The 25919-nt window shown below is 51.6% G+C and overlaps 1 protein-coding gene across 1 annotated transcript in view; it reads left to right on the top strand.

Annotated features, from left to right (window-relative positions):
- LOC147091419 (uncharacterized) overlaps positions 1-25339 on the top strand; it is a 127920-nt gene extending 102581 nt beyond the window's left edge. The window contains exons 8-9 of the mRNA XM_085976776.1: positions 10850-11135; positions 24273-25339. Of these exons, the coding sequence (XP_085832902.1) occupies positions 10850-11135; positions 24273-24496 (510 nt within the window). The 3' untranslated portion in view covers positions 24497-25339. The remainder of the gene's footprint in view (positions 1-10849; positions 11136-24272) is intronic.
- The last annotated feature ends 580 nt before the right edge of the window (positions 25340-25919 follow it).

Below are 25919 nucleotides of genomic sequence, written 5' to 3'. Positions count from 1 at the left end.
CTGTTCCCCAGTGTGTTCCCTCTCTATCCCTCTGTTCCCCAGTGTGTTCCCTCTCTATCCCTCTGTTCCCCAGTGTGTTCCCTCTCTATCACTCTGTTCCCCAGTGTGTTCCCTCTCTATCCCCTGTTCCCCAGTGTGTTCCCTCTCTATCCCTCTGTTCCCCAGTGTGTTCCCTCTCTATCCCTCTGTTCCCCAGTGTGTTCCCTCTCTATCCCTCTGTTCCCCAGTGTATTCCCTCTCTATCCCTGTTCCCCGGTGTGTTCCCTCTCTATCCCTCTGTTCCACAGTGTGTTCCCTCTCTATCCCTCTGTTCCCCAGTGTGTTCCCTCTCTATCCCTCTGTTCCCCAGTGTGTTCCCTCTCTATCCCTCTGTTCCCCAGTGTGTTCCCTCTCTATCCCTCTGTTCCCCAGTGTGTTCCCTCTCTATCCCTCTGTTCCCCAGTGTGTTCCCTCTCTATCCCTGTTCCCCAGTGTGTTCCCTCTCTATCACTCTGTTCCCCAGTGTGTTCCCTCTCTATCCCTCTGTTCCCCAGTGTGTTCCCTCTCTATCCCTCTGTGCCCCAGTGTGTTCTCTCTCTATCCCTCTGTTCCCCAGTGTGTTCCCTCTCTATCCCTTTGTTCCCCAGTGTGTTCCCTCTCTATCCCTCTGCTCCCCAGTCTGTCCCCTCTCTATGCCTCTGCTCCCCAGTGTGTTCCCTCTCTATCCCTCTGCTCCCCAGTCTGTCCCCTCTCTATCCCTCTGTGCCCCAGTGTGTTCCCTCTCTATCCCTCTGTTCCCCAGTGTGTTCCCTCTCTATCCCTGTTCCCCAGTGTGTTCCCTCTCTATCCCTCTGTTCCCCAGTGTGTTCCCTCTCTATCCCTCTGTGCCCCAGTATGTTCCCTCTCTCTCCCTCCGTTCCTCAGTGTGTTCCCTCTCTATCCCTCTGTTCCCCAGTGTGTTCCCTCTCTATCCCTGTTCCCCAGTGTGTTCCCTCTCTATCCCTCTGTTCCCCAGTGTGTTCCCTCTCTATCCCTCTGTGCCCCAGTATGTTCCCTCTCTATCCCTCTGTTCCCCAGTGTGTTCCCTCTCTATCCCTCTGTTCCCAAGTGTGTTCTCTCTCTATCCCTCTGTTCCCCAGTGTGTTCCCTCTCTATCCCTCTATTCCCCAGTGTGTTCCCTCTCTCTCCCTCCGTTCCTCAGTGTGTTCCCTCTCTATCCCTCTGTTCCCCAGTGTGTTCCCTCTCTATCCCTCTGTTCCCAAGTGTGTTCTCTCTCTATCCCTCTGTTCCCCAGTGTGTTCCCTCTCTATCCCTCTGTACCCCAGTGTATTCCCTCTCTATCCCTCTGTTCCCCAGTGTATTCCCTCTCTATCCCTCTGTACCCCAGTGTATTCCCTCTCTATCCCTCTGTTCCCCAGTGTATTCCCTCTCTATCCCTCTGTTCCCCAGTGTGTTCTCACTCTATCCCTGTTCCCCAGTGTGTTCCCTCTCTATCCCTCTGTTCCACAGTGTGTTCCCTCTCTATCACTCTGTTCCCCAGTGTGTTCCCTCTCTATCCCTCTGTTCCCCAGTGTGTTCCCTCTGTATCCCTCTGTTCCCCAGTGTGTTCCCTCTCTATCCCTGTTCCCCAGTGTGTTCCCTCTCTCTATCCCTCTGTGCCCCAGTGTGTTCCCTGTCTATCCCTCTGTTCCCCAGTGTGTTCCCTCTCTATCCCTCTGTTCCCCAGTGTGTTCTCTCTCTATCCCTCTGTTCCCCAGTGTGTTCCCTCTCCATCGCTCTGTTCCCCAGTGTGTTCCCTCTCTATCGCTCTGTTCCCCAGTGTTCCCTCTCTATCCCTCTGTTCCCCGGTGTATTCCCTCTCTATCCCTGTTCCCCAGTGTGTTCCCTCTCTATCCCTCTGTTCCACAGTGTGTTCCCTCTCTATCCCTCTGTGCCCCAGTGTGTTCCCTCTCTATCCCTCTGTTCCCCAGTGTGTTCCCTCTCTATCCCTCTGTTCCCCAGTGTGTTCTCTCTCTATCCCTGTTCCCCAGTGTGTTCCCTCTCCATCGCTCTGTTCCCCAGTGTGTTCCCTCTCTATCCCTCTGTTCCCCAGTGTGTTCCCTCTCCATCGCTCTGTTCCCCAGTGTGTTCCCTCTCTATCCCTCTGTTCCCCAGTGTGTTCCCTCTCTATCCCTCTGTTCCCCAGTGTGTTCCCTCTCTATCCCTCTGTTCCCCAGTGTGTTCCCTCTCTATCCCTCTGTTCCCCAGTGTGTTCCCTCTCTATCCCTCTGTTCCCCAGTGTGTTCCCTCTCTATCCCTCTGTTCCCAAGTGTGTTCTCTCTCTATCCCTCTGTTCCCCAGTGTGTTCCCTCTCTATCCCTCTGTACCCCAGTGTATTCCCTCTCTATCCCTCTGTTCCCCAGTGTATTCCCTCTCTATCCCTCTGTACCCCAGTGTATTCCCTCTCTATCCCTCTGTTCCCCAGTGTATTCCCTCTCTATCCCTCTGTTCCCCAGTGTGTTCTCACTCTATCCCTGTTCCCCAGTGTGTTCCCTCTCTATCCCTCTGTTCCACAGTGTGTTCCCTCTCTATCACTCTGTTCCCCAGTGTGTTCCCTCTCTATCCCTCTGTTCCCCAGTGTGTTCCCTCTGTATCCCTCTGTTCCCCAGTGTGTTCCCTCTCTATCCCTGTTCCCCAGTGTGTTCCCTCTCTCTATCCCTCTGTGCCCCAGTGTGTTCCCTGTCTATCCCTCTGTTCCCCAGTGTGTTCCCTCTCTATCCCTCTGTTCCCCAGTGTGTTCTCTCTCTATCCCTCTGTTCCCCAGTGTGTTCCCTCTCCATCGCTCTGTTCCCCAGTGTGTTCCCTCTCTATCGCTCTGTTCCCCAGTGTTCCCTCTCTATCCCTCTGTTCCCCGGTGTATTCCCTCTCTATCCCTGTTCCCCAGTGTGTTCCCTCTCTATCCCTCTGTTCCACAGTGTGTTCCCTCTCTATCCCTCTGTGCCCCAGTGTGTTCCCTCTCTATCCCTCTGTTCCCCAGTGTGTTCCCTCTCTATCCCTCTGTTCCCCAGTGTGTTCTCTCTCTATCCCTGTTCCCCAGTGTGTTCCCTCTCCATCGCTCTGTTCCCCAGTGTGTTCCCTCTCTATCCCTCTGTTCCCCAGTGTGTTCCCTCTCCATCGCTCTGTTCCCCAGTGTGTTCCCTCTCTATCCCTCTGTTCCCCAGTGTGTTCCCTCTCTATCCCTCTGTTCCCCAGTATGTTCCCTCTCTATCCCTCTGTTCCCCAGTGTGTTCCCTCTCTATCCCTCTGTTCCCCAGTGTGTTCCCTCTCTATCCCTCTGTTCCACAGTGTGTTCCCTCTCTATCCCTCTGTTCCCCAGTGTGTTCCCTCTCTATCCCTCTGTTCCACAGTGTGTTCCCTCTCTATCCCTCTGTTCCCCAGTGTGTTCCCTCTCTATCCTTCTGTTCCCCAGTGTGTTCTCTATCTATCCCTCTGTTCCCCAGTCTGTCCCCTCTCTATCCCTCTGTGCCCCAGTGTGCTCCCTCTCTATCCCTCTGTTCCCCAGTGTGTTCCCTCTCTCTCCCTCCGTTCCCCAGTGTGCTCCCTCTCTATCCCCCTGTTCGCCAGTGTTTTCCCTCTCTATCCCTCTGTTCCCCAGTGTGATCCCTCTCTATCCCTCTGTTCCCCAGTGTGTTCCCTCTCTATCCCTCTGTTCCCCAGTGTATTCCCTCTCTATCCCTGTTCCCCAGTGTGTTCCCTCTCTCTCCCTCCGTTCCCCAGTGTGCTCCCTCTCTATCCCCCTGTTCGCCAGTGTGTTCCCTCTCTATCCCTCTGTTCCCCAGTGTGTTCCCTCTCTATCCCTCTGTTCCCCAGTGTGTTCCCTCTCTATCCCTGTTCCCCAGTGTGTTCCCTCTCTATCCCTCTGTTCCCCAGTGTGTTCCCTCTCTATCCCTCTGTTCCCCAGTGTGATCCCTCTCTATCCCTCTGTTCCCCAGTGTGTTCCCTCTCTATCCCTCTGTTCCCCAGTGTGTTCCCTCTCTATCCCTCTGTTCCCCAGTGTGTTCCCTCTCTATCCCTCTGTTCCCCAGTGTGTTCCCTCTCTATCCCTCTGTTCCCCAGTGTATTCCCTCTCTATCCCTCTGTTCCTCAGTGTGTTCCCTCTCTATCCCTCTGTTCCCCAGTGTGTTCCCTCTCTATCCCTCTGTTCCCCAGTGTGTTCTCTCTCTATCCCTCTGTTCCCCAGTGTGTTCCCTCTCTATCCCTCTGTTCCCCAGTGTATTCCCTCTCTATCCCTGTTCCCCAGTGTGCTCCCTCTCTATCCCTCTGTTCCCCAGTGTGTTCCCTCTCTATCCCTCTGTTCCCCAGTTTGTTCTCTCTCTATCCCTCTGTTCCCCAGTGTGTTCCCTCTCTATCCCTCTGTTCCCCAGTGTGTTCCCTCTCTATCCCTCTGTTCCCCAGTGTGTTCCCTCTCTATCCCTCTGTTCCCCAGTGTGTTCCCTCTCTATCCCTCTGTTCCCCAGTGTGTTCCCTCTGTATTGCTCTGTTCCCCAGTGTGTTCCCTCTCTATCCCTCTGTTCCCCAGTGTGTTCCCTCTCTATCCCTCTGTTCCCCAGTGTGTTCCCTCTCTATCCCTCTGTTCCCCAGTGTGTTCTCTCTCTATCCCTCTGTTCCCCAGTGTGTTCCCTCTCTATCCCTCGGTTCCCCAGTGTGTTCCCTCTCTATCCCTGTTCCCCAGTGTGTTCCCTCTCTATCCCTCTGTTCCCCAGTGTGTTCCCTCTCTATCCCTCTGTTCCCCAGTGTGTTCCCTCTCTATCCCTCTGTTCCACAGTGTGTTCCCTCTCTATCCCTCTGTTCCCCAGTGTGTTCCCTCTCTATCCCTCTGTTCCCCAGTGTGTTCCCTCTCTATCGCTCTGTTCCCCAGTGTGTTCCCTCTCTATCCCTTTGTTCCCCAGTGTGTTCCCTCTCTATCCCTTTGTTCCCCAGTGTGTTCCCTCTCTATCCCTCTGTTCCCCAGTGTGTTCCCTCTCTATCCCTCTGTTCCCCAGTGTGTTCCCTCTCTATCCCTCTGTTCCCCAGTGTGTTCCCTCTCTATCCCTCTGTTCCCCAGTGTGTTCCCTCTCTATCCCTCTGTTCCCCAGTGTGTTCCCTCTCTATCCCTCTGTTCCCCAGTGTTCCCTCTCTATCCCTCTGTTCCCCAGTGTGTTCCCTCTCTATCCCTCTGTTCCCCAGTGTGTTCCCTCTCTATCCCTCTGTTACCCAGTGTGTTCCCTCTGAATCCCTCTGTTCCCCAGTGTGTTCTCTCTATCCCTCTGTTCCCCAGTGTGTTCCCTCTCTATCCCTTTGTTCTCCAGTGTGTCCCCTCTCTATCCCTTTGTTCCCCAGTGTGTTCCCTCTCTATCCCTCTGTTCCCCAGTGTGTTCCCTCTCTATCCCTCTGTTCCCCAGTGTGTTGCCTCTCTAACCCTTTGTCCCCCAGTGTGTTCCCTCTCTATCCCTTTGTTCCCCAGTGTGCTCCCTCTCTATCCCTCTGTTCCCCAGTGTGTTCTCTCTCTATCCCTCTGTTCCCCAGTGTGTCCCCTCTCTATCCCTCTGTTCCCCAGTGTGTTCCCTCTCTATCCCTCTGTTCCACAGTGTGTTCCCTCTCTATCCCTCTGTTCCCCGGTGTGTTCCCTCTCTATCCCTCTGTGCCCCAGTGTGTTCCCTCTCTATCCCTCTGTTCCCCAGTGTGTTCCCTCTCTATCCCTCTGTGCCCCAGTGTGTTCCCTCTCTATCCCTCTGTGCCCCAGTGTGTTCCCTCTCTCTCCCTCCGTTCCCCAGTGTGTTCCCTCTCTATCCCTCTGTGCCCCAGTGTGCTCCCTCTCCATCCCCCTGTTCGCCAGTGTGTTCCCTCTCTATCCCTCTGTTCCCCAGTGTGTTCCCTCGCTATCCCTCTGTTCCCCAGTGTAATCCCTCTCTATCCCTCTGTTCCCCAGTGTGTTCTCTCTCTATCCCTCTGTTCCCCAGTGTGTTCCCTCTCTATCCCTCTGTTCCCCAGTGTATTCCCTCTCTATCCCTGTTCCCCAGTGTGTTCCCTCTCTATCGCTCTGTTCCCCAGTGTGTTCCCTCTCTATCCCTCTGTTCCCCAGTGTGTTCCCTCTCTATTCCTCTGTTCCCCAGTGTGTTCCCTCTCTATCCCTCTGTTCCCCAGTGTGTTCCCTCTCTATCCCTCTGTTCCCCAGTGTGATCCCTCTCTATCCCTCTGTTCCCCAGTGTGTTCGCTCTCTATCCCTCTGTTCCTCAGTGTATTCCCTCTCTATCCCTGTTCCCCGGTGTGTTCCCTCTCTATCCCTCTGTTCCACAGTGTGTTCCCTCTCTATCCCTCTGTTCCCCAGTGTGTTCCCTCTCTATCCCTCTGTTCCCCAGTGTGTTCCCTCTCTATCCCTCTGTTCCCCAGTGTGTTCCCTCTCTATCCCTGTTCCCCAGTGTGTTCCCTCTCTATCCCTCTGTTCCCCAGTGTGTTCCCTCTCTATCCCTCTGTTCCCCAGTGTGTTCCCTCTCTATCCCTCTGTTCCCCAGTGTGTTCCCTCTCTATCCCTCTGTTCCCCAGTGTGTTCCCTCTCTATCCCTCTGTTCCCCAGTGTGTTCCCTCTGAATCCCTCTGTTCCCCAGTGTGTTCCCTCTCTATCCCTCTGTTCCCCAGTGTGTTCCCTCTCTATCCCTCTGTTCCCCAGTGTGTTCCCTCTCTATCCCTCTGTTCCCCAGTGTGTTCCCTCTCTATCCCTCTGTTCCCCAGTGTGTTCCCTCTCTATCGCTCTGTTCCCCAGTGTGTTCCCTCTCTATCCCTCTGTTCCCCAGTGTGTTCCCTCTCTATCCCTCTGTTCCCCAGTGTGTTCCCTCTCTATCCCTTTGTTCTCCAGTGTGTCCCCTCTCTATCCCTCTGTTCCCCAGTGTGTTCCCTCTCTATCCCTTTGTTCCCCAGTGTGTTCCCTCTCTATCCCTCTGTTCCCCAGTGTGTCCCCTCTCTATCCCTTTGTTCCCCAGTCTGTTCCCTCTCTATCCCTCTGTTCCCCAGTGTGTTCCCTCTCTATCCCTCTGTTCCCCAGTGTGTTGCCTCTCTAACCCTTTGTCCCCCAGTGTGTTCCCTCTCTATCCCTTTGTTCCCCAGTGTGTTCCCTCTCTATCCCTCTGTTCCCCAGTGTGTTCTCTCTATCCCTTTGTTCCCCAGTGTGTTCTCTCTATCCCTCTATTCCCCAGTGTGTTCCCTCTCTATCCCTCTGTTCCCCAGTGTGTTCCCTCTCTATCCCTTTGTTCTCCAGTGTGTTCTCTCTATCCCTCTGTTCCCCAGTATGTCCCCTCTCTATCCCTCTGTTCCCCAGTGTGTTCCCTCTCTATCCCTTTGTTCCCCAGTGTGTTCCCTCTCCATCGCTCTGTTCCCTCTCTATCCCTCTGTTCCCCAGTGTGTTCCCGCTCTATCCCTTTGTTCCCCAGTGTGTTCCCTCTCTAACACTTTTTCCCCAGTGTGTTCACTTTCTATCCCTCTGTTTCCCAGTGTGTTCCCTCTCTATCCCTCTGTTCCCCAGTGTGTTCCCTCTCTATCCCTCTGTTCCCCAGTGTGTTCCCTTTCTATCGCTCTGTTCCCCAGTGTGTTCCCTCTCTATCGCTCTGTTCCCCAGTGTGTTCCCTCTCTATCCCTTTGTTCCCCAGTGTGTTCCCTCTCTATCCCTCTGTTCCCCAGTGTGTTCCCTCTCTATTGCTCTGTTCCCCAGTGTGTTCCCTCTCTATCGCTCTGTTCCCCAGTGTGTTCCCTCTCTATCCCTCTGTTCCCCAGTGTGTTCTCTCTATCCCTCTGTTCCCCAGTGTGTTCCCTCTCTATCCCTCTGTTCCCCAGTGTGTTTCCTCTCTATCCCTCTGTTCCCCAGTGTGTTCCCTCTCTATCCCTTTGTTCCCCAGTGTGTTCCCTCTGTATCGCTCTGTTCCCCAGTGTGTTCCCTCTCTGTCGCTCTGTTCCCCAGTGTGTTCCCTCTCTATCCCTCTGTTCCCCAGTGTGTTCCCTCTCTATCCCTCTGTTCCCCAGTGTGTTCCCTCTCTATCCCTCTGTTCCCCAGTGTGTTCCCTCTCTATCCCTTTGTTCCCCAGTGTGTTCCCTCTCTATCCCTCTGTTCTCCAGTGTGCTCCCTCGCTATCCCTCTGTTCCCCAGTGTGTTCCCTCTCTATCCCTCTGTTCTCCAGTGTGTTCCCTCGCTATCCCCCTGTTCCCCAGTCTGTTCCCTCTCTATCCCTCTGTTCCCCAGTGTGTTCCCTCTCTATCCCTCTGTTCCCCAGTGTGTCCCCTGTCTATCCCTCTGTTCCCCAGTGTGTCCCCTGTCTATTCCTCTGTTCCCCGGTGTGTTCCCTCCCTATTCCTCTGTTCCCCATTGTGTTCCCTCTCTATCACTTTGTTCCCCAGTGTGTCCCCTGTCTATCCCTCTGTTCCCCAGTGTGTCCCCTCTCTATCCCTCTGTTCCCCAGTGTGTTCCCTTTCTATCGCTCTGTTCCCCAGTGTGTTCCCTCTCTATCGCTCTGTTCCCCAGTGTGTTCCCTCTCTATCCCTTTGTTCCCCAGTGTGTTCCCTCTCTATCCCTCTGTTCCCCAGTGTGTTCCCTCTCTATTGCTCTGTTCCCCAGTGTGTTCCCTCTCTATCGCTCTGTTCCCCAGTGTGTTCCCTCTCTATCCCTCTGTTCCCCAGTGTGTTCTCTCTATCCCTCTGTTCCCCAGTGTGTTCCCTCTCTATCCCTCTGTTCCCCAGTGTGTTTCCTCTCTATCCCTCTGTTCCCCAGTGTGTTCCCTCTCTATCCCTTTGTTCCCCAGTGTGTTCCCTCTGTATCGCTCTGTTCCCCAGTGTGTTCCCTCTCTGTCGCTCTGTTCCCCAGTGTGTTCCCTCTCTATCCCTCTGTTCCCCAGTGTGTTCCCTCTCTATCCCTCTGTTCCCCAGTGTGTTCCCTCTCTATCCCTCTGTTCCCCAGTGTGTTCCCTCTCTATCCCTTTGTTCCCCAGTGTGTTCCCTCTCTATCCCTCTGTTCTCCAGTGTGCTCCCTCGCTATCCCTCTGTTCCCCAGTGTGTTCCCTCTCTATCCCTCTGTTCTCCAGTGTGTTCCCTCGCTATCCCCCTGTTCCCCAGTGTGTTCCCTCTCTATCCCTCTGTTCCCCAGTGTGTTCCCTCTCTATCCCTCTGTTCCCCAGTGTGTCCCCTGTCTATCCCTCTGTTCCCCAGTGTGTCCCCTGTCTATTCCTCTGTTCCCCAGTGTGTTCCCTCCCTATTCCTCTGTTCCCCATTGTGTTCCCTCTCTATCACTTTGTTCCCCAGTGTGTCCCCTGTCTATCCCTCTGTTCCCCAGTGTGTTCCCTCCCTATTCCTCTGTTCCCCATTGTGTTCCCTCTCTATCCCTCTGTTCCCCAGTGTGTCCCCTGTCTATCCCTCTGTTCCCCAGTGTGTCCCCTGTCTATTCCTCTGTTCCCCAGTGTGTTCCCTCCCTATTCCTCTGTTCCCCATTGTGTTCCCTCTCTATCACTTTGTTCCCCAGTGTGTTCCCTCTCTATCCCTCTGTTCCCCAGTGTGTTCCCTCTCTATCCCTCTTTTCCCCAGTGTGTTCCCTCTCTATCCCTCTGTTCCCCAGTGTGTTCCCTCTCTATCCCTCTGTTCCCCAGTGTGTTCCCTCTCTATCCCTCTGTTCCCCAGTGTGTCCCCTCTCTATCCCTGTTCCCCAGTGTGTTCCCTCTCTATCCCTCTGTTCCCCAGTGTGTTCCCTCTCTATCACTCTGTTCCCCACTGTGTTCCCTCTCTATCCCTCTGTTCCCCAGTGTGTTCTCTCTATCCCTCTGTTCCCCAGTGTGTCCCCTCTCTATCCCTCTGTTCCCCAGTGTGTTCCCTCTCTATCCCTCTGTTCCCCAGTGTGTTCCCTCTCTATCCCTCTGTTCCCCAGTGTGTTCCCTCTCTATCCCTCTGTTCCCCAGTGTGTTCCCTCTCTATCCCTCTGTTCCCCAGTGTGTCCCCTCTCTATCCCTCTGTTCCCCAGTGTGTTCCCTCTCTATCCCTCTTTTCCCCAGTGTGTTCCCTCTCTATCCCTCTGTTCCCCAGTGTGTTCCCTCTCTATCCCTCTGTTCCCCAGTGTGTTCCCTCTCTATCCCTCTGTTCCCCAGTGTGTTCCCTCTCTATCGCTGTTCCCCAGTGTGTTCCCTCTCTATCCCTCTGTTCCCCAGTGTGTTCCCTCTCTATCCCTCTGTTCCCCAGTGTGTTCCCTCTCTATCCCTCTTTTCCCCAGTGTGTTCCCTCTCTATCCCTCTGTTCCCCAGTGTGTTCCCTCTCTATCCCTCTGTTCCCCAGTGTGTTCCCTCTCTATCCCTCTGTTCCCCAGTGTGTTCCCTCTCTATCGCTGTTCCCCAGTGTGTTCCCTCTCTATCCCTCTGTTCCCCAGTGTGTTCCCTCTCTATCCCTCTGTTCCCCACTGTGTTCCCTCTCTATCCCTCTGTTCCCCAGTGTGTTCCCTCTCTATCCCTCTGTTCCCCAGTGTGTTCCCTCTCTATCCCTCTGTTCCCCAGTGTGTTCCCTCTCTATCCCTCTGTTCCCCACTGTGTTCCCTCTCTATCCCTCTGTTCCGCAGTGTGTTACCTCTCTGTCCCTCTGTTCCCCAGTCTGTCCCCTCTCTATCCCTCTGTTCCCCAGTGTGTTCCCTCTCTATCCCTCTGTTCCCCAGTCTGTCCCCTCTCTATCCCTCTGTTCCACAGTGTGTTCCCTCTGTACCCCTCTATTACCCAGTCTGTCCCCTCTCTATCCCTCTGTTCCACAGTGTGTTCCCTCTGTATCCCTTTGTTCCCCAGTGTGTTCCCTCTCTATCCCTCTTTAAATTGCTAATAATGCTCTCTAACTCCGTGCTCCCCAGGCCGAGATTGCCGAGGAGAATTGCAGGGAGGAAGTACGCCCAGACCAGCTGCTCTTCCCAGGCAGCGGGACCCAGCACCGTGAGGCCCCTCCCACGGACCGAGACCCCGCCGCCCTGGAGTTCGAATGCCTGCGGGAGCGAGCCAGCGGACTCTCCCCCGCCGCCAACGATGGCGCTGACCAATCAGGCGACGGCGTCAACGAGAGCAGCCGCGACGCCTCCGCGACGCCCAATTGCAGGGCGGAGACCGGCAGAGACGGCGGAGCCAGATCGACGGGGCTTGTCGGTTAGTCTGAGGGTATTTTTTCCAGCGGGGTGGCGATCAATGGATCAGACTCTGACCTTTAACCCCTTTTCTATGGCCCTGGGGGATGAAGGGCTTCCTCTCTCTCTCCCAAGGCAATTGCCATTTAAAATAAGGACGTCTTACTGCAATTATATAGGGCCCTGGTGAGACCACACCTGGAGCATTGTGTACAGTTTTGGTCTCCTTACCTGAGGAAGGATATACTTGCTTTAGGGGGACTGCAACATAGAAATATAGAAGATAGTAGCAGGAGTAGGCCATTCGGCCCCTCGAGCCTGTTCCGCCATTCAATGAGATCATGGCTGATCATCCAAATTCAGTCCCCTGTCCCTGCCTTCTCCCCATATCCCTTGATCCCTTTAGCCTTAAGAAATATATCTAACTCCTTCTTGAATATATTTAATGAATTGGCCTCTACTGCCTTCTGTGGTAGAGAATTCCACAGGTTCACCACTCTCTGGGTGAAGAAATTCCTCCTCATCTCTGTCCTAAATGGCTTACCCCTTATCCTTAGACTGTGACCCCTGGTTCTGGACTCCCCGACCATCGGGAACATCCTTCCTGCATCTAGTCTGTCTAGTCCTGTTAGAATTTTATAAGTTTCAATGAGATCCCCTCTCATTCTTCTAAACTCTAGCGAATATAAGCCCAATCGACCCAATCTCTCCTCATACGTCATTCCTGCCATCCCAGGTATCAGTCTGGTGAATCTTCACTGCACTCCCTCCATGGCAAGAACATCCTTCCTCAGATAAGGCGACCAAAACTGCACACAATACTCAAGGTGTGGTCTCACCAAGGCCCTGTACAAGACATGTTACTGCAATTATAGAGGGCCCTGGTGAGACCGCACCTGGAGTATTGTGTACAGTTTCGGTCTCCTTACCTAAGGAAGGATATACTTGCCAAAGAGGGAGTGCAACGAAGGTTCACCAGACTGGTTCCTGGGATGGGGGGATTGTCCTATGAGGAGAGATTGAGTAGACTAGGCCTATATTCTCCAGAGTTTAGAAGAATGAGAGGTGATCTCATTGAACCGTACAAAATCCTTACAGGGCTTGACAGGGTAGATGCAGGGAGGATGTTTCCCCTGACTGGGGAGTCTAGAACCAGGTGTCACAGTCACAGAATAAGGGGTCGGCCATTGAGGACTGAGATGAGGAGAAATGTCTTCACTCAGAGGGTGGTGAACCTGTGGAATTTTCTGCCCCAGAGGGCTGTGGAGGCTCAGTCGTTGTGTATATTCAAGACAGAGATCGATAGATGTTTGAATATTAAGGGAATCAAGGGATATGGGGATAGTGCAGGAAAGTGGAGATGAGGTAGAAGATCAACCATGATCTGATTGAATGGCGGAGCAGGCTTGATGGGCCGAATGGCCGACTCCTGCTCCTAATTCTTGTGTTCCCTGATGGTGTCAATTACATACATACAGAAAGAGGCCATTCGGCCCAACCAGTCCATGCCGGCGTTTATGCTCCACATGAGCCTCCTCCCATTTTTCCTCATCTAAATCTATCAGCATAACCCTCTATTCCCTTCTCCCTCATTTGCTTATCTAGCCACCCCTTAAATGCATCCATACTATTCACCTCAACCACAGCCTGTGTAAGCAAGTTCCACATTCTCACCACTCTCTGGGTAAAGAAGTTTCTTCTGAATTCCCTGTTGGATTTCTGGGTGACTATCTTATATTGATGGCCCCTAGTTATGCTCTTCCCCACAAGTGGAAACCTTCTCCCTGTGTCCAATCTATCAAAATCTTTCATAAGTTTAAAGACCTCTATTAGGTCAACCCTTCAGCCTTCTTTTTTCAAGAGAACAGAGACCCAGCCTGTCCATCCTTTCCTGATATGTATAACCTCGCATTTCTGGTATCATCCTTGTAAATCTTCTCTGCACCCTCTCCAGTGCCTCTATATCCCTTTTATAATATTGCAACCAGAACTGTACACAGTGCTCCAAGTGTGGTCTAACCAAGGTATATGGACACAAGAACGGTGTACAGTGCTCCAAGTGTGGTCTAACCAAGGTATCTGGAGACCGGAACTGTGCACAGTGCTCCAAGTGTGATCTAACCAAGGTATATGGAGACCAGAACTGAGCACAGTGCTCCATGTGTGGTCTAACCAAGGTATATGGAGACCAGAACTTTGCACAGTGCTTCAAGTGTGGTCTAACCAAGGTATATGGTGACCAGAACTGTGCACAGTTCTCCAAGTGTGGTCTAACCACGGTAGACGGAGACAAGAAATGTGCACAGTGCTCCAAGTGTGGTCTAACCAAGGTATATGGAGACCAGAACTGTGCACAGTGCTCCAAGTGTGGAATAACCAAGGTATATGGAGACTAGAACTGTGCACAGTGCTCCAGGTGTGGTCTAACCAAGGTATATAGAGACCAGATCTTTGCACAGTGCTCCAAGTGTGGTCTAACCAAGGTATATGGAGATCAGAACTGTGCACAGTGCTCCAGGTGTGGTCCAACCAAGGTTTATAGAGACCAGTTCATTGCACAGTGCTCCAAGTGTGGTCTAACCAAGGTATATAGAGACCAGAACTGTGCACAGTGCTCCAAGTGTGGAATAACCAAGGTATATGTAGACCAGAACTATGCACAGTGCTCCAAGTGTGGTCTAACCAAGGTATACAGAGACCAGAATTGTGCACAGTGCTCCAAGTGTGGTCTAACCAAGGTATATGGAGACCAGAACTGTGTACAGTGCTCCAAGTGTGGTCTAACCAAGGTATATGGAGACCAGAAGTGTACACAGTGCTCCAAGTGTGGTCTAACCAAGGTATCTGGAGACCGGAACTGTGCACAGTGCTCCAAGTGTAGCCCAACCAAGGTATATGGAGACCAGAACTGTACACAGTGCTCCAAATGTGGCCTAACCAAGGTATATGGAGACCAGAACTGTGTACAGTGCTCCAAGTGCGGTCTAACCAAAGTATCTGGAGACCAGAACTGTGCACAGTGCTCCAAGTGTGGTCTAACCAAGGTATATGGAGACCAGAACTGTACACAGTGCTCCAAGCGATGTCTAACCAATGTATATGGAGACCAGAACTGTACACAGTGCTCCAAGTGTGGTCTAACCAATGTATCTGGAGACCAGAACTGAACACAGTGCTCCTAGTGTGGTCTAACCAAGGTATATGGAGACCAGAACTGGGCACAGTGCTCCAAGTGTGGTCTAACCAATGTATCTGGAGACCAGAACTGTACACACTGCTCCAGGTGTGGTCTAACCAAAGTATATGGAGACCAGAACTGTAAAAAGTGCTTCAAGTGTGGTCTAACCAAGGTATATGGAGACCAGAACTATGCACAGTGCTCCAAGTGTGGTCTAACCAAGGTATATGGAGACCAGAACTGAGCACAGTGCTCCAGTTGTGCTCTAACCAAGGTATATGGAGACCAGAACTGTGCACAGTGCTTCAAGTGTGGTCTAACCAAGGTATATGGTGACCAGAACTGTGCACAGTGCTGCAAGTGTGGTCTAACCAAGGTATATGGAGACCAGAACTGAGCACAGTGCTCCATGTGTGGTCTAACCAAGGTATATGGAGACCAGAACTTTGCACAGTGCTTCAAGTGCGGTCTAACCAAGGTATATGGTGACCACAACTGTGCACAGTTCTCCAAGTGTGGTCTAACCACGGTATATGGAGACCAGAACTGTGCACAGTGCTGCTAGTGTGGTCTAACCAAGGTATATGGAGACCAGAACTGTGCACAGTGCTCCAAGTGTGGAATAACCAAGGTATATGGAGACTAGAACTGTGCACAGTGCTCCAGGTGTGGTCTAACCAAGGTATATGCAGACCAGATCTTTGCACAGTGCTCCGAGTGTGGTCGAACCAAGGTATATGGAGATCAGATCTGTGCACAGTGCTCCAGGTGTGGTCCAACCAAGGTTTATAGAGACCAGATCTTTGCACAGTGCTCAAAGTGTGGTCTAACCAAGATATATGGAGTTCAGAACTGAGCACAGTGCTCCAAGTGTGGTCTAACTAAGGTGTATGGAGACCAGAACTGTGCACAGTGCTCCAAGTGTGGTCTAACCAAGGTATATGGAGACCAGAACTGTACACAGTGCTCCAAGTGTGGTCTAACCAAGGTATATGGAGACCAGAACTGTGTACAGTGCTCCAAGTGTGGTCTAACCAAGGTATATGGAGACCAGAACTGTACACAGTGCTCCAAGTGTGTTCTAACCAATGTATCTGGAGACCAGAACTGTACACAGTGCTCCTAGTGTGGTCTAACCAAGGTATATGGAGACCAGAACTGGGCACCGTGCTCCAAGTGTGGTCTAACCAAGGTATATGGTGACCAGAACTGTGCACAGTGCTCCAAGTGTGGTCTAACCAAAGTACATGGAGACCAGAACTGTAAACAATGCTTCAAGTGTGGTCTAACCAAGGTTTACGGAGACCAGAACTGTGCACAGTGCTCCAAGTGTGGTCTAACCAAAGTATATGGAGACCAGAACTGTACACAATGCTCCAAGTGTGGTCTAACCAAAGTATATGGAGACCAGAACTGTACACAATGCTTCAAGTGTGGTCTAACCAAGGTTTATGGAGACCAGAACTGTGCACAGTGCTCCAAGAGTGGTGTAACAAAGGTATATGGAGACCAGAACTGAGCACAGTGCTCCATGTGTGGTCTAACCAAGGTAAATGGAGACCAGAACTGTGCACAGTGCTTCAAGTGTGGTCTAACCAAGGTATATGGTGACCAGAACTGTGCACAGTGCTCCAAGTGTGGTCTAACCAAGGTATATGGCGACCACAACATAGCACAGTGCTCCATGTGTGGTCTAACCAAGGTATATGGAGACCAGAACTTTGCACAGTGCTTCAAGTGTGGTCTAACCAAGGTATATGGTGACCAGAACTGTGCACAGTGCTCCAAGTGTGGAATAAGCCAGGTATATGGAGACTAGAACTGTGCACAGAGCTCCAGGTGTGGTCTAACCAAGGTATATGGAGACCAGAACTGTGCACAATGCTCCAAGTGTGGAATAAGCAAGGAATATGGAGACTAGAACTGTGCACAGAGCTCCAGGTGTGGTCTAACCAAGGTATATAGAGACCAGATCTTTGCACAGTGCTCCAAGTGTGGTCTAACCAAGGTATATGGAGATCAGAACTGTGCACAGTGCTCCAGGTGTGGTCCAACGAAGGTTTATAGAGACCAGATCTTTGCACAGTGCTCCAAGTGTGGTCTAACCAAGGTATATGGAGATCAGAACTGAGCACAGTGCTCCAAGTGTGGTCTAACTAAGGTGTATGGAGACCAGAACTGTGCACAGTGCTCCAAGTGTGGTAAGCCAAGGTTTATGGCTACTAGAACTGTGCACAGTTCTCCAAGTGTGGTCTATACCAAAGTATGTGGGGAGCAGAACTGAGCACAGTGCTTCAAGTGTGGTCTAACCAAGGAATGTGCTGACCAGAACTATGCACAGTGCTCCAAGTGTGGTCAAACCAAGATATATGGAGACCAGAACTGTGCACAGTGCTCCAAGTGTGGTCTGACCAAGATAAATGGCGATCAGAACTGTGGACAGTGCTCCAAGTGTGGTCAAACCAAGGTATAAGGAGACCAGAAATTTGCACAATATTCCAAGTGTGGTCTAACCAAGGTTTATGGAGACCAGAACAATGGACAGTGCTCCAAGTGTGGTCTAACCAAAGTATATGGAAACCAGAACGGTACACAGTGCTCCAAGTGTGGCCTAACCAAGGTATATGGAGACCAGAACTGTGCACAGTGCTCCAAGTGTGGTCTAACGAAGGTATATGGAGACCAGAATTGTGCACAGTGCTCCAAGCGTGGTCTAACCAAGGTATGTGGAGACCAGAAAAGTGGCCAGTGCTCCAAGTGTGGTCTAACCAAGGTATATGGAGACCAGAGCTGTGCACAGTGGTCCAAGTGTGGTCGAACAAGGTATATGGAGACCAGAACTGTGCACAGTGCTCCAAGTGTGGTCTAACCAAGGTATATGGAGACCAGAACTGTGCACAGTGCTCCAAGTGTGGTCTAACCAAGGTATGTGGAGAACAGAACTTTACACAGTGCTCCAAGTGTGGTCTAACCAAGATATATGGAGACCAGAACTGTGTACAGTGCTCCAAGTGTGGTCTAACCAAGGTATATGGAGACCAGAACTGTGCACAGTGCTCGAAGTGTGGTCTAACCAAGGTATGTGGAGACCAGAACAGTGGCCAGTGCTCCAAGTGTGGTCTAACCAAGGTATGTGGAGACCAGAACAGTGGCCAGTGCTCCAAGTGTGGGCTAACCAAGGTATATGGAGACCAGAACTGCGCACAGTGCTCCAAGTGTGGTCTAACCAAGGTATATGGAGACCAGAACAGTGCACAGTGGTCCAAGTGTGGTCTAAGAAGGTATATGGAGACCAGAACTGTGCACAGTGCTCCAGGTGTGGTCTAACCAAGGTTTATGGAGACAAGAACTGTGCACAGTGCTCCAAGTGCGGCCTAACCAAAGTATATGGAGACCAGAACTTTACACAGTGTTCCAAGTGTGGTCTAACCAAGGTATATGGAGACAAGAACTGTGCACAGTGCTCCAGGTGTGGTCTAACCAAGGTATATGGAGACCAGAACAGTGCACAGTGCTCCAAGTGTGGTCTAACCAAGGTATGTGGAGACCAGAACAGTGGCCAGTGCACCAAGTGTGGTCTAACCAAGGTTTATGGAGACCAGAACTGTGCACAGTGGTCCAAGTGTGGTCTAACAAGGTATATGGAAACCAGAACTGTGCACAGTGCTCCAAGTGTGGTCTAGCCAAGGTATATGGAGACCAGAACTGTGCACAGTGCTCCAAGTGTGGTCTAACCAAGGTATGTGGAGACCAGAACTGTACACAGTGCTCCAAGTGTGGTCTAACCAATGTATATGGAGACCAGAACTGTACACAGTGCTCCAAGTGTGGTCTAACCAATGTATCTGGAGACCAGAACTGTACACAATGCTCCAAGTGTGGTCTAACCAAGGTATGTGGAGACCAGAACAGTGGCCAGTGCACCAAGTGTGGTCTAACCAAGGTTTATGGAGACCAGAACTGTGCACAGTGGTCCAAGTGTGGTCTAACAAGGTATATGGAAACCAGAACTGTGCACAGTGGTCCAAGTGTGGTCTAACCAAAGTATATGGAGACCAGAACTGTAAAAAGTGCTTCAAGTGTGGTCTAACCAAGGTTTATGGAGACCAGAACACTGCACAGTGCTCCAAGTGTGGTCTAACCAAGGTATATGGAGACCAGAACTGAGCACAGTGCTCCAGTTGTGGTCTAACCAAGGTATATGGAGACCAGAACTGTGCACAGTGCTTCAAGTGTGGTCTAACCAAGGTATATGGTGACCAGAACTGTGCACAGTGCTGCAAGTGTGGTCTAACCAAGGTATATGGAGACCAGAACTGAGCACAGTGCTCCATGTGTGGTCTAACCAAGGTATATGGAGACCAGAACTTTGCACAGTGCTTCAAGTGTGGTCTAACCAAGGTATATGGTGACCACAACTGTGCACAGTTCTCCAAGTGTGGTCTAACCATGGTATATGGAGACCAGAACTGTCCACAGTGCTCCTAGTGTGGTCTAACCAAGGTATATGGAGACCAGAACTGTGCACAGTGCTCCAAGTGTGGAATAACCAAGGTATATGGAGACTAGAACTGTGCACAGTGCTCCAGGTGTGGTCTAACCAAGGTATATACAGACCAGATCTTTGCACAGTGCTCCGAGTGTGGTCGAACCAAGGTATATGGAGATCAGATCTGTGCACAGTGCTCCAGGTGTGGTCCAACCAAGGTTTATAGAGACCAGATCTTTGCACAGTGCTCAAAGTGTGGTCTAACCAAGATATATGGAGTTCAGAACTGAGCACAGTGCTCCAAGTGTGGTCTAACTAAGGTGTATGGAGACCAGAACTGTGCACAGTGCTCCAAGTGTGGTCTAACCAAGGTATATGGAGACCAGAACTGTACACAGTGCTCCAAGTGTGGTCTAACCAAGGTATATGGAGACCACAACTGTGTACAGTGCTCCAAGTGTGGTCTAACCAAGATATATGGAGACCAGAACTGTACACAGTGCTCCAAGTGTGTTCTAACGAATGTATATGGAGACCAGAACTGTACACAGTGCTCCAAGTGTGGTCTAACCAATGTATCTGGAGACCAGAACTGTACACAGTGCTCCTAGTGTGGTCTAACCAAGGTATATGGAGACCAGAACTGGGCACCGTGCTCCAAGTGTGGTCTAACCAAAGTATATGGTGACCAGAACTGTGCACAGTGCTCCAAGTGTGGTCTAACCAAAGTATATGGAGACCAGAACTGTAAACAATGCTTCAAGTGTGGTCTAACCAAGGTTTACGGAGACCAGAACTGTGCACAGTGCTCCAAGTGTGGTCTAACCAAAGTATATGGAGACCAGAACTGTACACAATGCTCCAAGTGTGGTCTAACCAAAGTATATGGAGACCAGAACTGTACACAATGCTTCAAGTGTGGTCTAACCAAGGTTTATGGAGGCCAGAACTGTGCACAGTGCTCCAAGTGTGGTCTAACCAAGGTATATGGAGACCAGAACTGAGCACAGTGCTCCATGTGTGGTCTAACCAAGGTAAATGGAGACCAGAACTGTGCACAGTGCTTCAAGTGTGGTCTAACCAAGGTATATGGTGACCAGAACTGTGCACATTGCTCCAAGTGTGGTCTAACCAAGGTATATGGCGACCAGAACTGAGCACAGTGGTCCATGTGTGGTCTAACCAAGGTATATGGAGACTAGAACTGTGCACAGAGCTCCAGGTGTGGCCTAACCAAGGTATATGGAGACCAGAACTGTGCACAGTGCTCCAAGTGTGGAATAAGCAAGGAATATGGAGGCTAGAACTGTGCACAGAGCTCCAGGTGTGGTCTAACCAAGGTATATAGAGACCAGATCTTTGCACAGTGCTCCAAGTGTGGTCTAACCAAGGTATATGGAGATCAGAACTGTGCACAGTGCTCCAGGTGTGGTCCAACGAAGGTTTATAGAGACCAGATCTTTGCACAGTGCTCCAAGTGTGGCCTAACCAAGGTATATGGAGATCAGAACTGAGCACAGTGCTCCAAGTGTGGTCTAACTAAGGTGTATGGAGACCAGAACTGTGCACAGTGCTCCAAGTGTGGTAAGCCAAGGTTTATGGCTACTAGAACTGTGCACAGTTCTCCAAGTGTGGTCTATACCAAAGTATGTGGGGAGCAGAACTGAGCACAGTGCTTCAAGTGTGGTCTAACCAAGGAATGTGCTGACCAGAACTATGCACAGTGCTCCAAGTGTGGTCAAACCAAGATATATGGAGACCAGAACTGTGCACAGTGCTCCAAGTGTGGTCTGACCAAGATAAATGGCGATCAGAACTGTGGACAGTGCTCCAAGTGTGGTCAAACCAAGGTATAAGGAGACCAGAAATTTGCACAATATTCCAAGTGTGGTCTAACCAAGGTTTATGGAGACCAGAACAGTGGACAGTGCTTCCAAGTGTGGTCTAACCAAAGTATATGGAGACCAGAACAGTTGCCACTGCTCCAAGTCTAGTCTAAACCAAGGTATGTGGAGACCAGAACAATGGACAGTGCTCCAAGTGTGGTCTAACCAAAGTATATGGAAACCAGAACGGTACACAGTGCTCCAAGTGTGGCCTAACCAAGGTATATGGAGACCAGAAAAGTGGCCAGTGCTCCAAGTGTGGTCTAACCAAGGTATATGGAGACCAGAGCTGTGCACAGTGGTCCAAGTGTGGTCGAACCAAGGTATGTGGAGAACAGAACTGTGCACAGTGCTCCAAGTGTGGTCTAACCAAGATATATGGAGACCAGAACTGTGTACAGTGCTCCAAGTGTGGTCTAACCAAGGTATATGGAGACCAGAACTGTGCACAGTGCTCCAAGTGTGGTCTAACCAAGGTATGTGGAGACCAGAACAGTGGCCAGTGCTCCAAGTGTGGGCTAAGCAAGGTATATGGAGACCAGAACTGCGCACAGTGCTCCAAGTGTGGTCTAACCAAGGTATATGGAGACCAGAACAGTGCACAGTGGTCCAAGTGTGGTCTAAGAAGGTATATGGAGACCAGAACTGTGCACAGTGCTCCAGGTGTGGTCTAACCAAGGTTTATGGAGACAAGAACTGTGCACAGTGCTCCAAGTGTGGTCTAACCAAGGTATATGGAGACCAGAACTTTACACAGTGTTCCAAGTGTGGTCTAACCAAGGTATATGGAGACAAGAACTGTGCACAGTGCTCCAAGTGTGGTCTAACCAAGGTATATGGAGACCAGAACAGTGCACAGTGCTCCAAGTGTGGTCTAACCAAGGTATGTGGAGACCAGAACAGTGGCCAGTGCACCAAGTGTGGTCTAACAAGGTATATGGAAACCAGAACTGTGCACAGTGGTCCAAGTGTGGTCTAGCCAAGGTATATGGAGACCAGTACTGTGCACAGTGCTCCAAGTGTGGTCTAACCAAGGTATGTGGAGACCAGAACTGTGCACAGTGCTCCAAGTGTGGTCTAACCAAGGTATATGGAGACCAGAACTGTGCACAGTGCTCCAAGTGTGGTCTAACCAAGGTATATGGAGACCAGAACTGTGCACAGTGCTCCAAGTGTGGTCTAACCAAGCTATATGGAGACCAGAACTGTGCACAGTGCTCCAAGTGTGGTCTAACCAAGGTATATGGAGACCGGAACTGTGCACGGTGCTCCAAGTGTGGTCTAACCAAGGTACATGGAGACCAGAACTGTGCACAGTGCTCCAAGTGTGGTCTAACCAAAGTATGTGGAGACCAGAACAGTGGACAGTGCTCCAAGTGTGGTCTAACCAAGGTTTATGGAGACCAGAACTGTGCACAGTATTCCAAGTGTGGTCTAACCAAGGTTTATGGAGACCAGAGCAGTGGACAGTGCTTCAAGTGTGGTCTAACCAAAGTATGTGGAACCAGAATTGTGCACAGTGCTCCAAGTGTGGTCTAACCAATGCATATGGAGACTAGAACTGTGCACAGTATTCCAAGTGTGGTCTAACCAAGGTATATAGAGACCAGAACTGTGCGCAGTGCTCCAAGTGTGGTCTAACCAAGGTATATGGAGACCAGAACTGTGCACAGTGCTCCAAGTGTGGTCTAACCAAGGTATGTGGAGTCCAGAACTGTGCACAGTGCTCCAAGTTTGGTCTAACCAAGATATATGGAGACCAGAACTGTGCACAGTGCTCCAAGTGTGGTCTAACCAAGGTATATGGAGACCAGAACTGCGCACAGTGCTCCAAGTGGGGTCTAACCAAGGTATGTGAAGACCAGAACTGTACACAGTGCTCCAAGTGTGGTCTAACCAAGGTATGTGGAGACCAGAACTGTGCACACTGCTCCAAGTGTGGTCTAACCAAGGTATATGGAGACCAGAACTGTGCACAGTGCTCCAAGTGTGGTCTAACCAAGGTATATGGAGACCAGAACTGTGCACAGTGCTCCAAGTGTGGTCTAACCAAGGTATACAGAGACCAGAACTGTGCACAGTGCTCCAAGTGTGGTCTAACCAAGGTATGTGGAGACCAGAACTGTGCACAGTGCTCCAAGTGCGGTCTAACCAAGGTATATGGAGACCAGAACTGTACACAGTGCTCCAAGTGTGGTCTAGCCAAGGTATACGGAGACCAGAACGGTGCACTGTGCTCCAAGTGTGGTCTAGCCAAGGTATATGGAGACCAGAACTGTGCACAGTGCTCCAAGTGTGGTCTAACCAAGGTATGTGGAGACCAGAACTGTGCACACTGCTCCAAGTGTGGTCTAACCAAGGTATATGGAGACCAGAACTGTGCACAGTGCTCCAAGTGTGGTCTAACCATGGTATATGGAGACCAGAACTGTGCACAGTGCTCCAAGTGTGGTCTAACCAAGGTATACAGAGACCAGAACTGTGCACAGTGCTCCAAGTGTGCTCTAACCAAGGTATGTGGAGACCGGAACTGTGCACAGTGCTCCAAGTGTGGTCTAACCAAGGTATATGCAGACCAGAACTGTGCACAGCGCTCCAAGTGTGGTCTAACCAAGGTATATGGAGACCAGAACTGTACACAGTGCTCCAAGTGTGGTCTAACCAAGGTATACGGAGACCAGAACGGTGCACTTTGCTCCAAGTGTGGTCTAACCAAGGTATATGGAGACCAGAACTGTGCACAGTGCTCCAAGTGTGGTCTAACCAAGGTATACAGAGACCAGAACTGTGCACAGTGCTCCAAGTGTGGTCTAACCAAGGTATATGGAGACCAGAACTGTATACTGCGCTCCAAGTGTGGTCTAACCAAGGTACATGGAGACCAGAACTGTGTACAGTGCTCCAAGTGTGGTCTAACCAAGGCATATGGAGACCTGAACTGTGCACAGTGCTCCAAGTGTGATCAACCAAGGTATATGGAGACCAGAACTGCGCACAGTGCTCCAAGTGTGGTCTAACCAAGGTATATGGAGACCAGAACTGTGCACAGTGCTCCAAGTGTGGTCTAACGAAGGTATATGGAGACCGGAACTGTGCACAGTGCTCCAAGTGTGGTCTAACCAAGGTATATGGAGACCAGAACTGTGCACAGTGCTCCAAGTGTGATCTAACCAAGGTATATGGAGACCAGAACTTTGCACAGTGCTCCAAGTGTGATCTAACCAAGGTATATGGAGACCAGAACTGTGCACAGTGCTCCAAGTGTGGTCTAACCAAGGTATATGGAGACCAGAAGTGTGCACAGTGCTCCAAGTGTGGTCTAACGAAGGTATATGGAGACCAGAACTGTGCACAGTGCTCCAAGTGTGGTCTAACCAAGGTATATGGAGACCAGAAGTGTGCACAGTGCTCCAAGTGCGGTCTCACCAAGGTATTTGGAGACCAGAACTGTGCACTGTGCTCCAAGTGTGGTCTAACCAAGGTTCGATACAAGTTGAACAGAACTCCTCCGCAACAATAGGGTCAGTCCCTGACCTTTCACCCCTCCGGGGACTTGAGTTCAAATGCCAATGACTCAGTGAATTCTTTGTATCTCTTGATGCGCAGGTCCCGTGTACATCTACAACCCGTCCCGGGTCTACGTGGGCGTGATCAGCGGGCAGCGGGGCTCGGAGAAGGGGCTGCCCGCCCGGGAGACCGTAGCGGCGGAAGGGAGCCTACGCTACCCCCAGCAGGAGGCCGGGACGGCCGAGGGCGAGCGGGCGTGTTTCCCCGAGCAGGAGTGCGGCAAGGAAAGCCACCTGTCGGAATCGGTCTCCGAGCACTCGTAGCCGAGGCGAACCCTCGCTGACGGGAGAGAACGAAACAGAGGCGCTCATTTCAATCGCCACCGGAGGACCAGGAACTAGAAGGTCCACCAGAGGCTTCTTCACCTCTGGTCACACAGAGTTGTAAATAATGTACAGAAACGTTTGTTTAAGAGAACAATAAAGACCCACCAACCCCCGCCCCGTCAACAATCGCTACATGATCCATTGGGGAATGGAAGATGAAAAGAACTCACAATTTCTCTCATGCCTATCCCGACCTCAGGACCTCCCAAAGCGCCTTCACAGCCCAAAGAATTAGTTTTTTGCCTTTTCGAAGTTTTGTTATCTAGGTAACGTGGCAGCCTGTTTGCGCACAGCAAGCTCCCACAGTTTGTGGGGGGGAGGTGGTGAGGAGTCCCACACATTGGGGGGTGAGGTGTCCCCACAGTTTGGGGGGTGAGGAGTCCCCACAGTTTGGGGGGGTGAGGAGTCCCACAGTTTGGGGGGGTGAGGAGTCCCCACAGTTTGGGGGGTGAGGAGTCCCACAGTTTGGGGGGTGAGGAGTCCCCACAGTTTGGGGGGTGAGGAGTCCCCACAGTTTGGGGGGTGAGGAGTCCCACAGTTTGAAGGTTGAGGAGTCCCCACAGTTTGGGGGGTGAGGAGTCCCACAGTTTGGGGGGTGAGGAGTCTCACAGTTTGGGGGGTGAGGAGTCCCACAGTTTGGGGGGTGAGGAGTCCCACAGTTTGAAGGTTGAGGAGTCCCACAGTTTGGGGGGTGAGGAGTCCCACAGTTTGGGGGGTGAGGAGTCCCACAGTTTGGGGGTGAGGAGTCCCACAGTTTGGGGGGTGAGGAGTCCCACAGTTTGGGGGGTGAGGAGTCCCCACAGTTTGGGGGTGAGGAGTCCCATAGTTTGGGGGGTGAGGAGTCCCCACAGTTTGGGGGGTGAGGAGTCCTCACAGTTTGGGGGGTGGGGAACCCCACAGTTTGGGGGGTGAGGAGTCCCATAGTTTGGGGGGTGAGGAGTCCCCACAGTTTGGGGGGTGAGGAGTCCCACAGTTTGGGGGGTGAGGAGTCCCCACAGTTTGGGGGGTGAGGAGTCCCACAGTTTGGGGGGTGAGGAGTCCCCACAGTTTGGGGGTGAGGAGTCCCATAGTTTGGGGGGTGAGGAGTCCCCACAGTTTGGGGGGTGAGGAGTCCTCACAGTTTGGGGGGTGGGGAACCCCACAGTTTGGGGGGTGAGGAGTCCCATAGTTTGGGGGGTGAGGAGTCCCCACAGTTTGGGGGGTGAGGAGTCCCACAGTTTGGGGGGTGAGGAGTCCCCACAGTTTGGGGGGTGAGGAGTCCCCACAGTTTGGGGGGTGAGGAGTCCCCACAGTTTGGGGGGTGAGGAGTCCCACAGTTTGGGGGGGTGAGGAGTCCCACAGTTTGGGGGGGTGAGGAGTC

Source organism: Somniosus microcephalus, unplaced genomic scaffold (genome assembly GCF_052327205.1).
Source record: "Somniosus microcephalus isolate GS21.2 unplaced genomic scaffold, FLI_Smic_1.0 unresolved_chr3, whole genome shotgun sequence".
Lineage (NCBI taxonomy): Eukaryota > Metazoa > Chordata > Chondrichthyes > Squaliformes > Somniosidae > Somniosus > Somniosus microcephalus.
The sequence above is the reverse complement of the archived record's forward strand: the minus strand, read 5'-3'. Positions and strand labels throughout refer to the sequence as shown.